A 17,270-nucleotide genomic window follows, 5' to 3' on the forward strand; every position below is an offset into this window, starting at 1 on the left:
AGGATGTAGGAGGAATAGGGGGTGAGGGGCTCAGGGCAGGGAGTGAGAGCAGCTGGTGGCTGCTCTCTGGGGCAGGCCTGAGGTGGCGGGGGCTGCACTCTGGCCAGTGGCTGCCCTTGGCTCTCTGGGTCTGTCAGGACTGCAGGGGCATGCTTGCTTGCTGCCCCCATGTGGTCATTCCGGAGCATAACTGTCCTTGCTATCACAGCCCTCCCTTTCTGTGTGATGAGAAATAAATGCATTCCATGTACATTCCAGGGTACGGGCACCCTTAAATCCAGACGTTGCTTTTCGTTATGATAAGAGGAAGCGGCAAGCCAAATTTGGTGGTCTTAGCTCTTACCTTTTAGGAGGAGATCTTGATAAAACAGACTCACAGATAGACAAATAGACACACAAACTCTAACAAACAGAATTGCAGTGTCTCATGTGTATGAAATCATGTATAACCCTGTACGACAAATAATGAACAATACAACCCATACTTGGGAGTGTCAAAGGAGTGAATGAGAAATTGGGCACTTGTCCTGGTGGAGGAGATAGAGATGAGGAGAGACAGGATTCCAGAAAAATTTGTGAGGACCACAGGGATCCCTTTCATTGACCTCATAGAATCATAGAATACTAGGACTGGAAAGGGACCTCGAGAGGTCATCGAGTCCAGCCCCCTGCCCTCAAGGCAGGACCAAATACTGTCTAGATCATCTCTAGATCTTTAATCATTCTTGTTGCTCTTTCTCTGGACCCTCTCCCAATTTCTCCACATCTTTCTTGAAATGTAGTGCCCAGAACTGGACACAATATTCCAACTGAGGCCTAACCAGCGCAGAGTAGAGCGGAAGAATGACTTCTCGTGTCTTGCTCACAACAGTCCTGTTAATTCCTCCCAGAATCATGTTTGCTTTTGTTGCAACAACATCACACTGCTGACTCATATTCAGCTTGTGGTCCACTATAACCCCTAGATCCCTTTCTGCCGTACTCCCTCCCACACCATCGCTTCCCATTCTGTATGTGTGAAACTGATTGTTCCTTCCTAAGTGGAGCACTTTACATTTGTCTTTATTAAACTTCATCCCGTTTACCTCAGACCATTTCTCCAATTTGTCCGGATCATTTTGAATGATGACCCTATCCTCCAGAGCAGTCGCAACTCCTTCCGGCTTGGTATCATCTGCATGTTAAACTCATTGCTTTCGATAGCCACATCCTACCTAACCCATGTTGTTTGCTAGACCCTAGTCTCTAAGCAAAGACTCTGATGTAGAATTTACAGGGTTAGCTGGGAGTGGCATTCCCTCGCAGAATCAGGGATTGCAGGATGATTCATTTGTGGCTGGAGATGAGGCAGAAATGAAAAGCTAGATCTGAATTCATCTCTCCCAGTCTTTGGGGTCGGTAGGATGCAACTCTGCATCTGCACGTTGTTGTTCTGGGTCTGAACAAAACCCACAATCCCAACATCTCTAAAGCAAGTTTGGAGCCAGTGCAGGAGTGGCTCACCGCCATTTCAATTTACAAGTTGTTTTCATGGCGTCCTGAGATTATTTTCAGGAAAGTGAATAAAAACTGATCAGTGTGGTCGATTGTGGTTAATTTATTTTTGGCAGGAACTAGATCCAAATCTGATGTGGGAAAGAAGCATCCACATACAATAGTGCATTGTTGATCTTAAGTATCTTCAGTAATGCCTGTCACCACTGGCGTATCTGATACATGGCAGATATAACCAGAAATCAAGGTAAATTAGGACCTGAGTTTCATAATTAGCATGACTCACCAGACAGCGTCTCCATATAAATTAATGTCATCTGAGCAAAATGTCATTGCCAGTTCCACATAGAGCCAAATCTTCCTGGCAAGACACAACCTGATTCCAATCTAGCTGGGTTAAAGGATATGTCTAAAACACCTTTTTCTTCAGCAAGTGAGTAACTGTCTTTAGCAAACGAAGTAATTTGCCAGCACTGAGAACCAACCAAGGTAAGTTTAGCAACAAGCCTCATTAAAAGGCAAGACATCATAGTTATTTTTCAGTGTTCAGAGCACAGTCGTACGGTTCACTGAACTGGAAACCAGGTGACACAAAACCATCTTGGGTCGGATTCTAAGCTGACGTACGTTGGTGTAGCTCCATTCAAGTACACCAGCTCTGAATCTGGCCCCTCTACTAAAAGAATTGCAGATCGATTGTATGACTCAAGCTGTACGGAACATCTCATTCTACCGTCTTCCAATTGTTCAGCATCAGACCCAGTGATTTCCCCAGCCCTGCAGCTGAAAGCACAGTCACGGGGATGAGTCCTACCAGCATCACTTTGGTAGATTCTGCCATCAGCACGACATAAGATTTCAACACGTCATAATGAAACGCTGGGGTCAGCAGCCTTCTATGCTGGAACCACTTTGGCCCATGTAAGATCAATAATCCCTTGCCTGCATGGATAGAAAAGCAGAGAGACGGATCACTTTACAGTTCTGTGAATAACTATTATCACTTTTATTTTGGAACAGGGAAAACTTTGGTTTTCCAATGACTGCTTGGTGGGTTTTGTGTGATGGTGGCCATTTTCCTTTTGGCTGCAAACCCAACATAGGGCTTTCTGCATTTCTTCCAGGTTTTGACTCCAAGCAGAAATGTCTTGCATGGGAGAGAATAATTTTGCAAGCAGCTCTAGCAATAACACCAGTATTCATGTTGGTGCCCTGTGCCACGGAGGGACACGTTGCTGTAGGCATCAGAGGAATAACACTAAGGCAAGCATGGTCCTGATACACAGTGTGGGGTTCTGCTCAGTATTATGAACTCAGCGTGCATGTGCCCGGTTAGGCCCACACACCGTTTACAGAGAAGATGTCAGGGTGACGGGGGGGCGGTCACAGACAACCCATTGGGGCGCCTCCTGGAGGGCTGACATGGCCACTGCCATTCACCTTTCCACTCTCTGGGGTTTCTCTCCTCCCGGTCCTGCTGGGCCAGCTCTCTGGTCTCCCCCATGCAAGGCCCGAGCTGAATTCCCCCCCCCCCCCCCGCCCCGAGAAGCAGTACAGACACTAAACCTCTTCAGGTCTGAGGAGAGTGCAGCTTAGGGACTAGCTTCCTAGGATACCACTCCCCAAATGGGATCAAACCCCACAGAAGTAGGTAAGCCCCCTTTAACAATGAAAGGGGAAATATGCACCCTGGTTGCCCCTCCAGGTAACAATTATTTACACTGGGTTTGGTAGAAAATGGAAGTGATTTTACTAAGTAGAAGCAGTAGGATTTAAGCGGCCATAAGTGAGAACAGGCAGAGCAAAGTAGGTTACAAATCAAAAGAAACAAAAACATTTGGATCATTCTACACTGAAACCTCAGTACAAACTTTGCAAAGTTACCCTAAAACCTCTTGTCCAGCTGCCCCTCCAAACCAGGGCTGTCCCCCCACCCCGGGGTCTTCCGCTCCTTCCTTCAGGTGCAGCCCAGCCAAAAGACCTCGACCCCTGCTTTCCTATTCTATTTTAAAGAATTCAGGCCACTCCCTACCAAGCAGGGCTCAGACTTAAGGACAAAAGAGATTGTTTAACAGTCGCTCATCAAGACATTGAGGGTACCTGAAAGTAGGAAGAAGAGATCCTCCAGAATAGGGCTTTATTCCGGAGGATCGCGCCAGTCTGGACGCTCTTTTCCGGCTTTTCTCCAAGCCGGAAAAAAAGCGGCGGCCATTTTCATTTAAATCCATCGACGGAGCCATGTAGATTTGTTTATTGGGCAAAGGGAAATGCTGCTTCATTTAAATTTACATGGCTGCCGCGCTGAGCCAACAAACAGCTGATAAGCGATTATTTAAATCGCCGCTTCATTTCCCTTTGCCTACAACCCTCATCTACATGGCTCCAGCGATGGAGCCATGTAGTCTAGACACAGCCTGAGAGTCAAGCTGGGTTCGTTCCTTCTCAGACATCCTCAGTGACGCTCAGGGGCGGCCCCTCCATATAGGTGAACTAGGCAGTTGCCTAGGGCACCAAGTTAAATGGGGCGCCAAATGGCGGTGCAATATCATTGAGGGGTTTGGAGGTGGGGGTGCCTATTTCACGGCTCGCCTAAGGCACCAGTTGCTGGCAGCTAGTCTAGGGCTGCCCCTGAAGGAAGGAGCTGAAGCCCATTAGACTGCAGAGAGGTTGCTATAGTGGCATCGAGGGCCTAGTCTGAAGACCATGAACCTGAATATGTTTAATTGAGGGTACAAGCTGGCCTGCACAATCTTTATTATGCATTGGTTATGGGTGAAAGTATTCACCAGCATCTGAAATATCAGATACTAGTTATTGTGCTGCAGGATTCTGGATTAAACAGAGAAATGGTCTGGTGTAATACAGACCATAGTCATCTCTGATAGCTTTCCATAACAGAAAGGTCATCTTCTCTGGTTTTAAAATAGCAAGGAAAAACGTAAATCAAATTACAAGAGAAGTCTGGGCCCACCATGAATTGATGAGACAAGGAAGCAAGGATGAGATATGAAACTCTCGGCTAACACTTCAGGGCATTACATGCCTTCAATTCATTCATAAAACTGTTCAAGAGGGTGAACAAAGCATAATTCTACATACCAATCCAGGGAATTAAAAATTTATAAGCTGTCATGTTCTTGGGATCTGTGAAATACAATAGAGAAGATAAATACAGTGTTAGGGGTTGACACACCACGGAATCAATAAGCCAGATGTATTTCTGGGATGAATTCACTCTTCTTGTCATGGAGAAGGAGCTAAATTAACTGAAGATGAGAGGAGTAGAAGTTAGACAGCTAAATCTAGTAGTGTGAGTCAGTATCTTCTTATCAATATTTCTGAAAGTTTGCTTTTGTTTGTTTCTTTGTCCTGAAAGATCTCCGAAATGGTAAGAGCTAGAAACACCAAATTTTGCACGGATACTGCTGATTTCCTAACTTAAATAACTGGATTGGTTATGTCTTGAAATCAGTTCCCCCGGTTCCCCCAGAGCCCCAATTGGGCCCACTGATAATTAGCTTTTAGTAGCGCCTGATCATAGAAACACAACATTTTGCATGGATACTACTGATTTCCTAACTTAAATCACTGGATTGGTTATATCTCGAAATTGGTTCCCCCAGATCACCAATTGGGCCACTAATTAGCTTTTAGTAACGCCTGATCATAGGCCTTTGCTGGACTCCTCCTCCTATGTTAATGTCATTGATGTAGTTCATGCATCACACCTTTTACTATATTTTCCCTGGGCGACACCAGGTATTTCTGCTAGTATTAAATATTTAAAGAATGACTCTTCTCTTATTATTGGTACCTTTTCAAGTGGGTCTTTCACATTTATCTTACTAATGAGATGCACACGGGACTGGGGAGGATGAAGCGAAGATGCCATTAGAGATATGGGTGAGGAAAGGGAAGGCTGTGGAAGCTTTTAATGATGAGGAAAGACATTTTGTGCTAGAGGAACAAGGAAGTCAGTGGAGATGCTATTGCCCGATTAAGGCCTTTGGCCAGATCTTCAAAGGAATTAACATGTGAGGGACAAGTTACCCCAGTGATGACATTGACATTAATGCTCTACCAGGACAGGTGAGCTCCTGTAGTCAGGCAAGTGGCGAATCAACACCAAGAGATTAGGCTCATCCACATTGGGACCATATTTAGGATGGGTAGCAAGAACCTCCTCCCTGAAAAAGTTTTTCTATCCTATGTGGAATCATATTGAAATACCCTGGAGATAATTTTCTCTTCAGGACTGGGACTGTCTGAATCCTTAGGCACTGCAGTAACAGTAATAATATTCATTAGAGCTTCCCATGCCAGAAAGTGAGAACAACGGAAAAGTGTGGGACGTCAACTAGCAGCCTTTCTCTCCAGCTCATCCTAGGAACAACTTAGATCCCAGGAAGCCCTAAGCCAGACACATTTCCAAAGGTACAGGTGGTGAGTTCCCATTTCTCATTTTGGGTGACTATTGAAAGTGCCCCAACATAACTGTGAAGAGTTAGGCACATGGCAAGGGTGAAAGGAGGGACTTGCAATGGTCAACAGAAGACACATGGAGGAAGAAGAGTCTGAAAAGCTCTCTTGAGTGGGCATCAAATGGGAATCTTTCTGAAATAAGAATCAATGACCTTACCTCCGTGGCCAAACACAGCTCTGGCATAATCCGGATGGTGGACTACTAAGTCAGCCTTGAAGTTTCCAGTCCATATGGGGAAGGCGTAGGGGTACTTTTCTGCCCAAGATAATACGTTCTTTAATGCTTCAGCTCGAGAAAGCTACAACGATAGAGAAAACAGAGAGAGAGAGAGAGAGAGAGAGAAAGAGAGCGCTTAGGAAGCCAGGAGTGAAATTTCACCTCACTGTTGAGTGTCTACACAAAGTCAACTGGGCCATGAGTTCTCTCGGCAGGGGATGGACTTGCAATGAGGGGCTGTGCACCCCAAGAAGGAGGGAAGATTCTATCTCCCCCAAACTGGCTGAGGTAGAGGACCAAAATCTAACACACAGTAGCCATGCAGCTCTGGAGGGATCTGTGCTGCAGCCCCGTCTCCTTTGCAAATTCAAGTGATAAAGCTGAACTCATCCCTGGCATTAGGGAAACGACAGGGCCATCTGGGCCATCTATTATTTTTTAGAGACATTTCCAAATGTACATCTTTTCCAAATTTTGCTTTGCAATTGTTACATGAAGAATTGAACCCAAGACCTAAAAACAGTGGGGGTGTTTAAAAACAGATTTGGGCTAAAATTCTGATTTTCTTTTCATTTCTACACACCAGTTTCCAGCTTTACATGAAAAAAGGAAAACTGTCAGAAATGAAATTTTCCCCTGCAAAATGTTTCCTTTAGTCTAAAAGCCATTTTGGGGGCCAAAATTGCATGTTGATGAAATAATAGTGACGGTTTCTAAAAAAGGACATTGCATAAGGCAAAGCAATGCAGAACCCAGGGCAATATTTGAAACCAATGATACTCAGACCTAATTGGTCCAGAAGCCAAATAAGTGATTGACATTACCCAAAAGAGTCACAGTCAGGTGAATGCCTTGTTTAATTTACTACAGTATTACATAATCATACGTAAACAGTGTGACAGAGAAATATTTAGTGTAAAGAGTGTAAAGAGCCTTAGTGTAAAGAGCCTTTAAACCCGTGACTCTCAGGTTCAGAGTAAAATAAGCAATTAACATTCCCCAAAAGAGCCACAATTATGTGAATTCCTTGTTTCAGTTACTACTGTACTATATTCATACTTAAACAGTGTGACGGGAATATGTAATGTAGCGAGATAAAGGTATCACATTTTCACAGCCAAATGATGGACCAAGTAATATTTGATCAGCTACAATTGGTTAAACACAGGGTACGTCTAGACTACATGGCTCCGTCGACGGAGCCATGTAGATTTGTTGTTTTGGCAAAGGCAAATGAAGCCGCGATTTAAATGATCGCGGCTTCATTTACATTTACATGGCTGCCGCGCTGAGCCGACAAACAGATGATCAGCTGTTTGTTGGCTCGTCGCTAGTCTGGACGTTCCCCCTGTCGACATCAAAGCCCTTTGTCGGCAGCCCCGGTAAACCTCATTCCACGAGGAATAACAGGGCTGCCGACAAGGGCTTTGATGTCGACAGGGGGAACGTCCAGACTAGCGCGCGAGCCGACAAACAGCTGATCATCTGTTTGTCGGCTCAGCGTGGCAGCCATGTAAATATAAATGAAGCCGCGATTATTTAAATCGCGGCTTCATTTGCCTTTGCCTATGTGTCTAATCTACATGCCTCTGCCGACAGAGGCATGTAGTCTAGACACAGCCACACTGTAAAAACATCCTGATTAGTTAATAGCTTAGGGTATGTCTACATTTGCCCCCTAGTTTGAACTAGGGAGGCAAATGAAGCATACCAAAGTTGCTAATGAAGTGCAGGATTTAAATATCCCATGCTTCATTAGCAACTTCGGTATGCTTCATTTGCCTCCCTAGTTTGAACTAGGGGGCAAGTGTAGACATACCCTTAGAGTGGTTAATAATTAAATCACACAGGCTGTGTCTAGACTGGCAAGTTTTTCTGGAAAATCAGCCGCTTTTCCGGAAAAACTTGCCACCTGTCTACACTGGCTGCTTGAATTTCCGCAAGAACACTGACGAGCTCATGTAAGATTGTCAGTGTTCTTGCGGAAATACTATGCTGCTCCCGTTCAGGCAAAAGTCCTTTGGGCCAGTGTAGACAGCTCAGATTTGTTTTGCGAAAATGGCGATCGGGGCTTTTTTGCGCAAAAGCGCGTCTAGAATGGCATGGATGCTTTTCCACAAAAAGTGTTTTTGCGGAAAAGCATCTGTACCAATCTAGACGCTCTTTTCCAAAAATGCTTTTAACGGAAAACTTTTCCGTTAAAAGTATTTGCGGAAAATCATGCCAGTCTAGATGTAGCCATAGTGTTTTACTGTCATATGCTGCAAAGACCTGCAGGAGACACATTAAAGAGGCAATTTTAGCTCACAAGCCACAGACTGAATATCACAGTTTCAAACATTGATTGGATGACAACTTGCATTTGGATGGTGGGAACTTTGCAGTTGGGGGCAAAACTACAGAAATCCCCCAATGTTTGCACCATGAAGCAATGAAAATGTTTCAAATAAACATTCCCTCTGTACACAGACACAGCAGAGTTGGGTAACTGTGCAAACTAACTCAAACCTACTTCCCATAGAGAGGATGTCCAAGAAATGTGTCATGTGACTTCTATTCAGTTGGATCACCAAAGTCCCAATCCAGGAAAGCAAGTTTAACGACAAGCAGGTGACGACAAGCAGGTGAGTAGCTCGTGTCGAGTCAGTGGGATTCTCTGTTTGCTTAAAGGGCTGGAGCTGGAAACTGGACCCAGTTCTTACTGCGGCTGTGTTTTTCTTTTCCCCACACAAACATGCCACTGACATACAGCTGTGGTCTCCATTAAAGGGGAGGACAGGACAGGCATCGGTAGGGTGCCCACATGTCCCCATTGTACAGGCACAGTCCTGATATTTAGGCCTTTCTCTTATAGAGGTGCCCAAGCCTGTCGATGGGAGGGGGGCAAAAGGGGCAGCTGCCCCGGGGCAGAGGGATTAAAAAGGGCCTGGGACTCTTGGCTGCAGAGACAGTGGCTGAAGGCCCATGTTAAATAGCTGCTGTAGCCCCGGCTGCATTGGCTGAGCAGTGCTGGGAGGTTGGTTGTGGGAGAACAGCACCGAGACCTGCCACTTCTGCCCAGGCTCTGCCCCTCCCAAGGGCCCAGTGCCGGCTCTCACACCTTGGCCATGGCAATGCCGTCAGCAGCCCTGTAGGTGCCTCTATGGCATGACCCCAGCCCGAGCTTTCACTCTTCCTGTATAGTCACCCGAGTGGCCAGGACCTTTTCCTAACTGCTTCACCCACCCCACGCACTGTATTTACTTCCCCCTGCCTGTGCTCTGTTGAAACTAATCAGGATGGTGCACCTAGGGGTATAACCCCATGTCTTTCCCTACCTGAGCGTAGTGGCCATACAGCCAGTGGTTGGGGGGACCCGGGAAGCTCTCCAAAGCTTTGAGGAGCTGCTGTCTTTGGCGATAAAGCTGGGTCGCTTTCAGCAGCACGCAGATGAGGCAAAGCCCCGGAGCCAGGTACAAAAGCAGAGAGGAAGGGTTTGCTATTTTCTCCAGCACAGAAGCCATGGCCCTGCCTTCTCTGGGGCTGTGACAGGCTCTGAAACTCGCCCTGCGTTCACTTGCCTTTTATGTTGTCCGGGGAGCATTCCTAAAAGCAACTTATTAATCCAGGACAGGATGACCTCTTGGAGATTTTTGGAATGTCAACATCAAAAGTTAACAGTAACTGATCACAGACTGACACTGCGAAATCCATAGACTTTAACAGGAAAAGAGGATTATAAAAGCAGGGTGCCTTGCTATGGGACTTTGGGTTCATCTTGCCACCATCTCCCGGAAAGCCCGGCTCCCGCTCTGTGATCATTCTAGCTGGTCATTAGATTGATCCAGTCTCTGGACTGGTAACTAGAACATCATCTGGCGGGGCTGTGTGTATGGTATTTGTGTGTGTGAGTGACTGAAAAGCATACGCTACTGTTGTAGTCTCAATAAATGCGGCATACTGCCTTTTCCCCTATAAAAGATCTCGTGTGCTTTGTTTGAGCACAACACTGTGTCACCTGCTGGGAACGTACAGCAGGGAGAGAGCTGGGAAGATCTCAGCAGCGATTGGCCAGGGTTGGCTTGGCACAAGACCCCATTTCCATGGGAGCTCATTGGCCTCTCTTCCTAGTTCAGGTGTCTTGCAGCATCCCAAGGAAACCTCCCCTAAAGGGGGACTAAGAAGAATATTCCCCTGCAGGCAGGTTATCCGGACACTGCGGGATTGTGATGGTCTTTCCAGAAGCCCGCCCGTACATGGCTGTCGTGAATAGTCCACCTGGAGATGTTGCTGTGGGACAGCGATGTCGTTGATGAGATGCTGTAGTTTGGAGCTTGGATGCACCCAGGATGTTTTCTTTTGGTCCGGTAGCTAGGAAAAGCAATTCACGGTGGCTAATTGGCACTTGGTGCTCTCACAAAGTACCTGCATAACACTGCTGTTCTCTTTCCCCATCTCACGCTGACCAATGGCAGTCCATCACATTGCCATGTTGTTACCAAGGCCTGCCAACCGGGGGAGGCAAAGGAGAGAATTTCCTAGGGATCCAGCAATTCAAAAGGAGCAGCAGCGGCCGGCTGGAGCCCCGGCCCTTTAAATCACCACTGGAGCACTGCACGGCACACTCCGAGAGCTGCCTGGAGAGAGGCAATGTGATTCCCTCCAGGCAGTGCGGCCCCGCCCCTTTGGCCTAATGCTCCGCCCCTTTGCCGAGAGGCCCAGCAAGGCTATCCGCACCCCTGTGATTGCCAACCCTTGTGTGAAATCCCCACCATGATAATCAGCGCGTCTGACACAGATGTGGACACAGTGAGTTTGCTTAAGTTGCCACAGAACTTTTCCTTCTCATCGTCTGCATTTCTCAGGGTAGGTGCATACGTGCTAGTGATGGTAACAGACGGTGTATGTTTTAATGGCCATCACAGCACCATGGGAAAATCATTTATGCTTTTAGGTAGATCTTTAATTCAACCAGAGCATCACAAGCCATCACCTACACCAACAGTTCCTTAACAGTGGGCCAGGACCCCAAAGTGGATCACAACCCCATCTGAGAGGGGTCGCCAGGGCTGGCTTAAACATCCCAAAACCCAAGCTGCACCACTTAGGGTTGAAGCTAAAATCTGAGGGCTTCAGCCCTGGGCATCAGGATTCATGTTACAGACGCCCGTCAGGGGCTAATGACCTTGGGATTCAGTTTTGATTCTCCTGTCAAGGGGCTGGGGTTCAGGCTTTGGCCCCCCACACCCAGAGGAGAGGGATTTAGGTGAGTTCTGTCTTTAGTGCCCCCTCCTGGGATCATGTCAAAAGTTTTGTTTTCGGAGGCGGGTCACGGTGCAATGAACTTGGAGCGTCCCTGCCTTAATCTAACGTCTTCAAAGGACTTAAAGGACCTGAAACCTGAGTCCCATCTTCACTGGCGCTCTGGCCCTTCCCCCTCGTGGGGTGTTCATACCCTGACTCTTAGCTCAGCGTTAGCATGGTTTGTGTATCGCTGGAAGGAAGGTTGGGCTTGAACCTGAGTACAGTTCAACCCTCGGCATGCAGCGGTGTAGACATAAAACGAACACAAAAATAATTAACTCTCGCACCCATGGGGAGTCTTTATCATAAAATCTGAGAGTTTGGGGGGGTTTGGAACAAGGGTTTGGGTTTTCACCTACTGTAAAATTAAGATCCATTTTTGCATTCTGGACCTTGATCAAGATACACATCTGAGGTTTGTCTGTTTTACTGATGGGTAAACTGAGGCACTGAGACACTTGATTCATCCGTATTAAGGCCAGGAGGGTATCTGATTATTTGTTTAGATTTCCTGATTCTGGAGGAGGGAATCGTTTTCCTCAGCTATGCACATAGACACCATTGAGCCTGATTGATTTGTGGCTGAACAGAGATGACCTTGGTAAGATTATTTATGCGTGTCAGCAGTGTCCCTCTGCAATGTATATTGGACAGACTGCTCAGTCACTTTGCCAAAGAATCAATGCCCACAAATCAGACATCCAGCCTCTTCACAAAGAAAAACCTGTTAGTCTACATTTTAATCTACCTGGGCATTCCCTTAAAGACCTGACAACGTGCCTCTTACTTCAAGGAAATTTTAACACCAGATTACAGGGAGAAACTTCAGAACTTTCATTTATGCTTAAATTCGACACCATACGAATGGGCCTTAATAAAGATGCTAATTATCGTACACGTTACAAAGACAGCTTCCCCACCTATTGATAGTCCTAGTAACTCAGATTACCCACTGATTGACTTACAATAAAATATTCCCTCCTTCCCTCTCCCTCGCCTCACCGTCTGTTCTAAAATCTGATTTGTTCATTTATAATGTGTTCACTTCCTTCATTGTATTCCTTTGTTATATATGGTCATGCCAATTCTCTTTCAGAATATGATCTGAGGAAGTGGGTCTGGCCCACGAAAGCTCATCACCTAATAAACTATCTTGTTAGTGTTTAAAGTGCTACATATTTTTGCCTTTTATTGCAAAATCAGTCTTGGACGTTGCCCTCTAGAACCCCCTGCTCTGTTGACTTACTGAAGCAAATCAGTCACATTCCACAATGAGTATATTTTACCAGACAGGACACTTCTTTCACTGCTTGCATTAATTTTACAAACATGCAGACCGAAACTGGGTGTAGGTTACTATGCAATATTTAGGGGCTCTTGGTGCCCTGTTCTTGTGTCAGTATTAATGGTGAGGTTTTTAGCATCAGTATTTCTACAGCCTCACAAATAAAAAGGGCCAAAAACCCAGCAGAAGATCTGACTCAAAAGCTCTATTTACAGCTCTTTTCCCCAACAAGGACTACAAATGTGCTTCTAACTGGAATATTTCATATTTGTAAAAGCATCCAGAAAAATCCACACTAAACCCAGAGCCTTGCAGTGACCAGGTATACTGATCTGTCAAGGTATGTCTACACTTCAGCATTAATTCGAGATAACTTAATTCGAAATAGTTAATTCAAATTAAGCAAATTTGAATTAACGCATCTACGCAGAAAATGCATTTCGAAATAGCATTTTGCTCTTTCGAAATAGCATGTCCACACTGAGTGGACTCTAATTCGGAGTTAAGGCTGGCCGGAACCAGTGCCGACAGGGCACCAGGTCAGGACTTAATGTGTGGGGCTGCTGCCTGAGGCTATCAGGTGTCCCTGCTTGCTTGTCTACCTCCATGAGGGACAGCAAAGCATTTGTGTCTCGGAGTGCTCTGGTTGCCCTCACTTGGGACACCCTACCACTCTGCAACATGGAGACAGAACTTCCCCTGGGCACTCTGGTGCGTCTTGTGGACGCGTTGCCATCAGCCTGGCTGCACTTTCTGCAGGTTGCCATCCAGGAGGTCCATCGGGGGGCTCTCAGTATCTGGGGGCCCTGCGGGAGAGCTTCCACCCCGAAGAGCGCTAACAGTCTCCGTGGCTTGCCCCACTGGGGGCTTGTGCCTCATTCCTCCCTCATGTCCTTCCACTTACCCCTCCCTAGCCCCCCTTCCTGATGTCAAAAAAATACATGTATTTTCAAAAATAGAAACTGTCTTTATTTAACACAATGGGAGGAGGGTGGGATGAATCTCTGGGGAGACTGGTGAAAGGAGGGGGGAGAGGTCACGAGAGAGGGTGGGAGAGGGGAGGGGGAAAACTGGGAGGAGGGAGCTGGAAGGGGGAAGCAAGGGGAAGAAGGGGGAGGGGAAGCTCAGGGCTCAGGGGTGGGGGTCTCATTGGGCCACATGTCTCCCAGCACGGCGGGTGTGGGGGGCTCGGTGTCCCTAGGGAGATGGGGAGGAGGGTGTGGAGGTTGAGGAGGGAGAGACGGGAGGGGGAGAAGGAGGGGGAGGAGGAGCGGGAGCTGGGGGAGCAGCAGTCACGGGAGCGGCGCGAGGCAGCACAGTCTGCACCAGGGCCTGCAGATTGGCACAACCCTGGGCAAGCATGGTGTCCTTGGCCTCTGTTTGTCAGAGGCTGGAGAGAGATGGCAGGAGACAAATCGCTTGATCATTGTCTTCAGTCCACCCTCTCTGGGGCACCTGGTGCTGGCCACTGTCGGCAGACAGGCTACTGGGCTAGAAGGAACTTTGGTCTGACCCAGTACAGCCGTTCTTATGTTCTTATGTTCTAAGCAGCTCCCGGCATAACTCCCATTCTTCCTGCACCTGCTGCTCCATGATGTGGGTCTGGTCTTGCAGGGCCACCAGGTGCTGCTTGTGGTACCCCTGCAGTGTTGCAGTGGTCCTGCGGAGCCCTCGGGTGCGGGAGCATGTCCCGGGCAGGGTGGTGCACCCTGCACGTGCAGGTGGTACGGCTGTGGAGAAAGAAGAGAAGTGGTCAGTTCTCCCTGGGGACACAGTGGGTGAAGCCCAGCGCCCCTCTGCAAAGTGAGGATTAAAGTGCCCTGCACCATCAGAGCTGTTGTGCTTGCCCAGAGGCCATGTTCAGAATGTCCAGCTATCCCCAGGACTGGGAGCTGCCTCGAGACTGCACCCATGCCCCTGTGCTGTGTATAGTGCGGCTGAGGTGTGGGGAGATGTCCTGCCTCTCTGTAGAGGGTGTGCGTAAAGTGAGAGTGTTCTGCTGTGTCCCGCCCTGGGTTCAGGAGCGTGTCAGGTCTCTTCACACATGCGTGTGCCTATCAGGCCATGGCCCCTGGGAGTCACGCAGCTGGAGCCACCTGCCCAAGGGTGGCACGGTACGTGCTCGCACGTGCACAGGGTGCTGCGTGCTGTATGGTAGGCAAGGGATAGCGATTTCGAATTTGGTGTTATTCCTCGTAGAATGAGGTTTACCAAATTCAAAATAAGCATATGTAGACGCTATTAAAGTTAATTATGTCTTATCCCAAAGCGTGTGATGTGTCCAGTACCAAACAGCACTCCGGGGACCGGGTCCCTGACAGGGGCTCGTAGGCCTCAGGGAAATAAGCGCTAATGGTCAGTACCGCTCTGTCGGGCTTGTTCCCATTAAGCTCGGCATCGCTCTGGGGGGCAGGGCAGGGGCACTGCCCCAGCACGGACTGCAGAGCTCTCCTGTGCCTCGGAGGACTTAATGTAACACCCCTTCTGGGGTGCACACCAGGGCAACTCTCTGCCCCCCAGTCTCACTCCCTCAGAGGAAATGGTCTCTGCATGGGGACTGGTAACACTGGCCTACAATTTTTAGAAGTCGTCTGCTTCAGAGATAAAATGTGCTATTTATTATGTTTTTTATGTGCTGAATTCAAATATGACAATTAAAACAACTGATTGGCTACTGTTTCCAAGATATTTACGTGTTTACATTTTACGTCTATGCATATTGTGTAGATAGTAGAGTTTTAATCATAAATTGTAAACCTAGGTCTTTTCATGTGTTTATGGTTGCTTTACATGATAATATTTCACCTGCCCTGTTTATGTAACACTTTAAAAATCAGCAAAAGGGTTATATAAATAAAATTTATTATGAAACAAAAGACAAGTTGCAAGAAATAAGGGAAGACGGCCTCCCTCTGTGAAGATGGCGCCAAGCTTAGCTTTAAGGTAAAGCGACTTCGGCTACATATTTTATGTAGGTGGATTTGTGTACCTTAACACAACCTTCCAGGTCTACTGTAGACCTGGCCTTACTAAAGTACTGATTTTGTGGAGGGGTCTTTTACAACTATTTCATCGAATTGTCCGAAGTAAAGAAAGGGAAACTTATTTGTCCATCTATTTGGAAGAATAGGGTTGTTGTCCATTTAAGAACTCTCTTCCACAGGTGGGTGAAAAGAGAGCCAGGATGGACAAGAAGACTTTGGAAGCAACTATTTAGAGTATTAAAATGTGTATTGTAGATAAGGGTGGGTTTTAAAGAATTTATTTGATAAACGATATGTCTGAAGATCCAAGCATACTCAGACTGTGCATGTAAACATCTAAACAGAGTCTGTTTGGGCAAAAATCACATTGGGAAAGAAAACTATCAGATCCTCCCCTGGAATAGTGCTTGGGGTGTGTTACAGACCACCAGGATCCAATTTGGATATGGAGAGAGACCTCTTTAATGTTTTTAATGAAGTAAATTCTCATGGAAACTGCGTAATCATGGGAGATTTCAACTTTCCATATATAGATTGGAGAACAAGTGCTAGTAATAATAATAGGGCTCAGATTTTCCTAGGTGTGATAGCTGATGAATTCCTTCATCAAGTAGTTGCTGAACCAACAAGGGGGGGTGCTATTTTAGATTTGGTTTTGATGAGTAGCGAGGACCTCATAGATGAAATGGTTGTAGGGGACAACCTTGGCTCGAGTGATCATGAGCTAATTCAGTTCAAATTAAATGGAAGGATAAACAAAAATAAATCTGAGATTAGGATTTTTGATTTCAAAAAGGCTAACTTTAATAAATTAAGGAAATTAGTTAGGGAAGTTGACTGGACTAAAGAAATTATGGATCTTGAGGTGGAGGAGGCCTGGAATTATTTTAAGTTAAAGTTGCAGAAGCTGTCAGAAGCCTGTATCCCTAGAAAAGGGAAAAAATTTATAGGCAGGTATGTTAGACCGAGCTGGATGAGCAAGCATTTCAGAGAGGTGATTAAGAAAAGCAGAAAGCATATAAGGAGTGGAAAATGGGAGGGATCAGTAAAGAAAGCTACCTTATTGAGGTTAGAGCATGTAGGGACAAAGTGAGAAAGGCTAAAAGTCAGGTAGAGTTGGACCTTGCAAAGGGAATTAAAACCAATAGTAAAAGGTTTTATAGTCATATAAATAGGAAAAAAACAAAAAAAGAAGTAGGACCGCTAATTACTAAGGATGGAGTGGAGGTTAAGGATAATCTAGGAATGGCCTAATATCTAAACAAATACTTTGCTTCAGTTTTTAATGAAGCTAATGAAGAGCTTAGGGATAATGGTAACATAACAAATGGGACTAAGGATGTGGAGGTAGATATTACCATATCCGAGGTAAAAGCCAAACTTGAACAGCTTAATGGGCGTAAATTGGGGGGCCCAGATAATCTTCATCCAAGAATATTAAAGGAACTAGCACATGAACTTGCAAGTCCATTAGCAAAAATTTTTAATAAATCTCTAAACTCAGGGGTTGTACCATTTGACTGGA

General features: G+C 46.3%; 2 protein-coding genes across 6 annotated transcripts in view; both read right to left on the reverse strand.

The window, feature by feature from the left end:
- Positions 1–17,270, reverse strand: part of LOC102451250 (cytochrome P450 4B1-like) — a 113,748-nt gene that overhangs the window by 7,381 nt on the left and 89,097 nt on the right. For 2 of the 5 annotated variants that reach the window (XM_075935928.2, XM_089780401.1), the window contains exon 13: positions 13,708–14,491. The exons of the other annotated variants lie outside the window; for them this stretch is intronic. The gene's annotated coding sequence lies outside the window, so the exon portion shown is untranslated. Of the gene's footprint in view, positions 1–13,707; positions 14,492–17,270 lie in introns of those variants that run through there. 5 annotated transcript variants of the gene reach the window in all.
- On the reverse strand, positions 1,583–10,147 carry LOC112545073 (cytochrome P450 4B1-like). Its single transcript, XM_089780405.1, has 4 exons — positions 9,511–10,147; positions 6,134–6,275; positions 4,594–4,638; positions 1,583–2,436 (listed from the first exon to the last, which is right to left on the reverse strand). The coding sequence occupies exons 1-4, from the start codon at positions 9,694–9,696 to the stop codon at positions 2,219–2,221; spliced, it is 591 nt and encodes a 196-aa protein (XP_089636531.1). The 5' UTR covers positions 9,697–10,147; the 3' UTR covers positions 1,583–2,218.

The sequence above is a fragment of the Pelodiscus sinensis genome, chromosome 9 (genome assembly GCF_052426305.1).
Source record: "Pelodiscus sinensis isolate ZL-2025 chromosome 9, ASM5242630v1, whole genome shotgun sequence".
Lineage (NCBI taxonomy): Eukaryota > Metazoa > Chordata > Testudines > Trionychidae > Pelodiscus > Pelodiscus sinensis.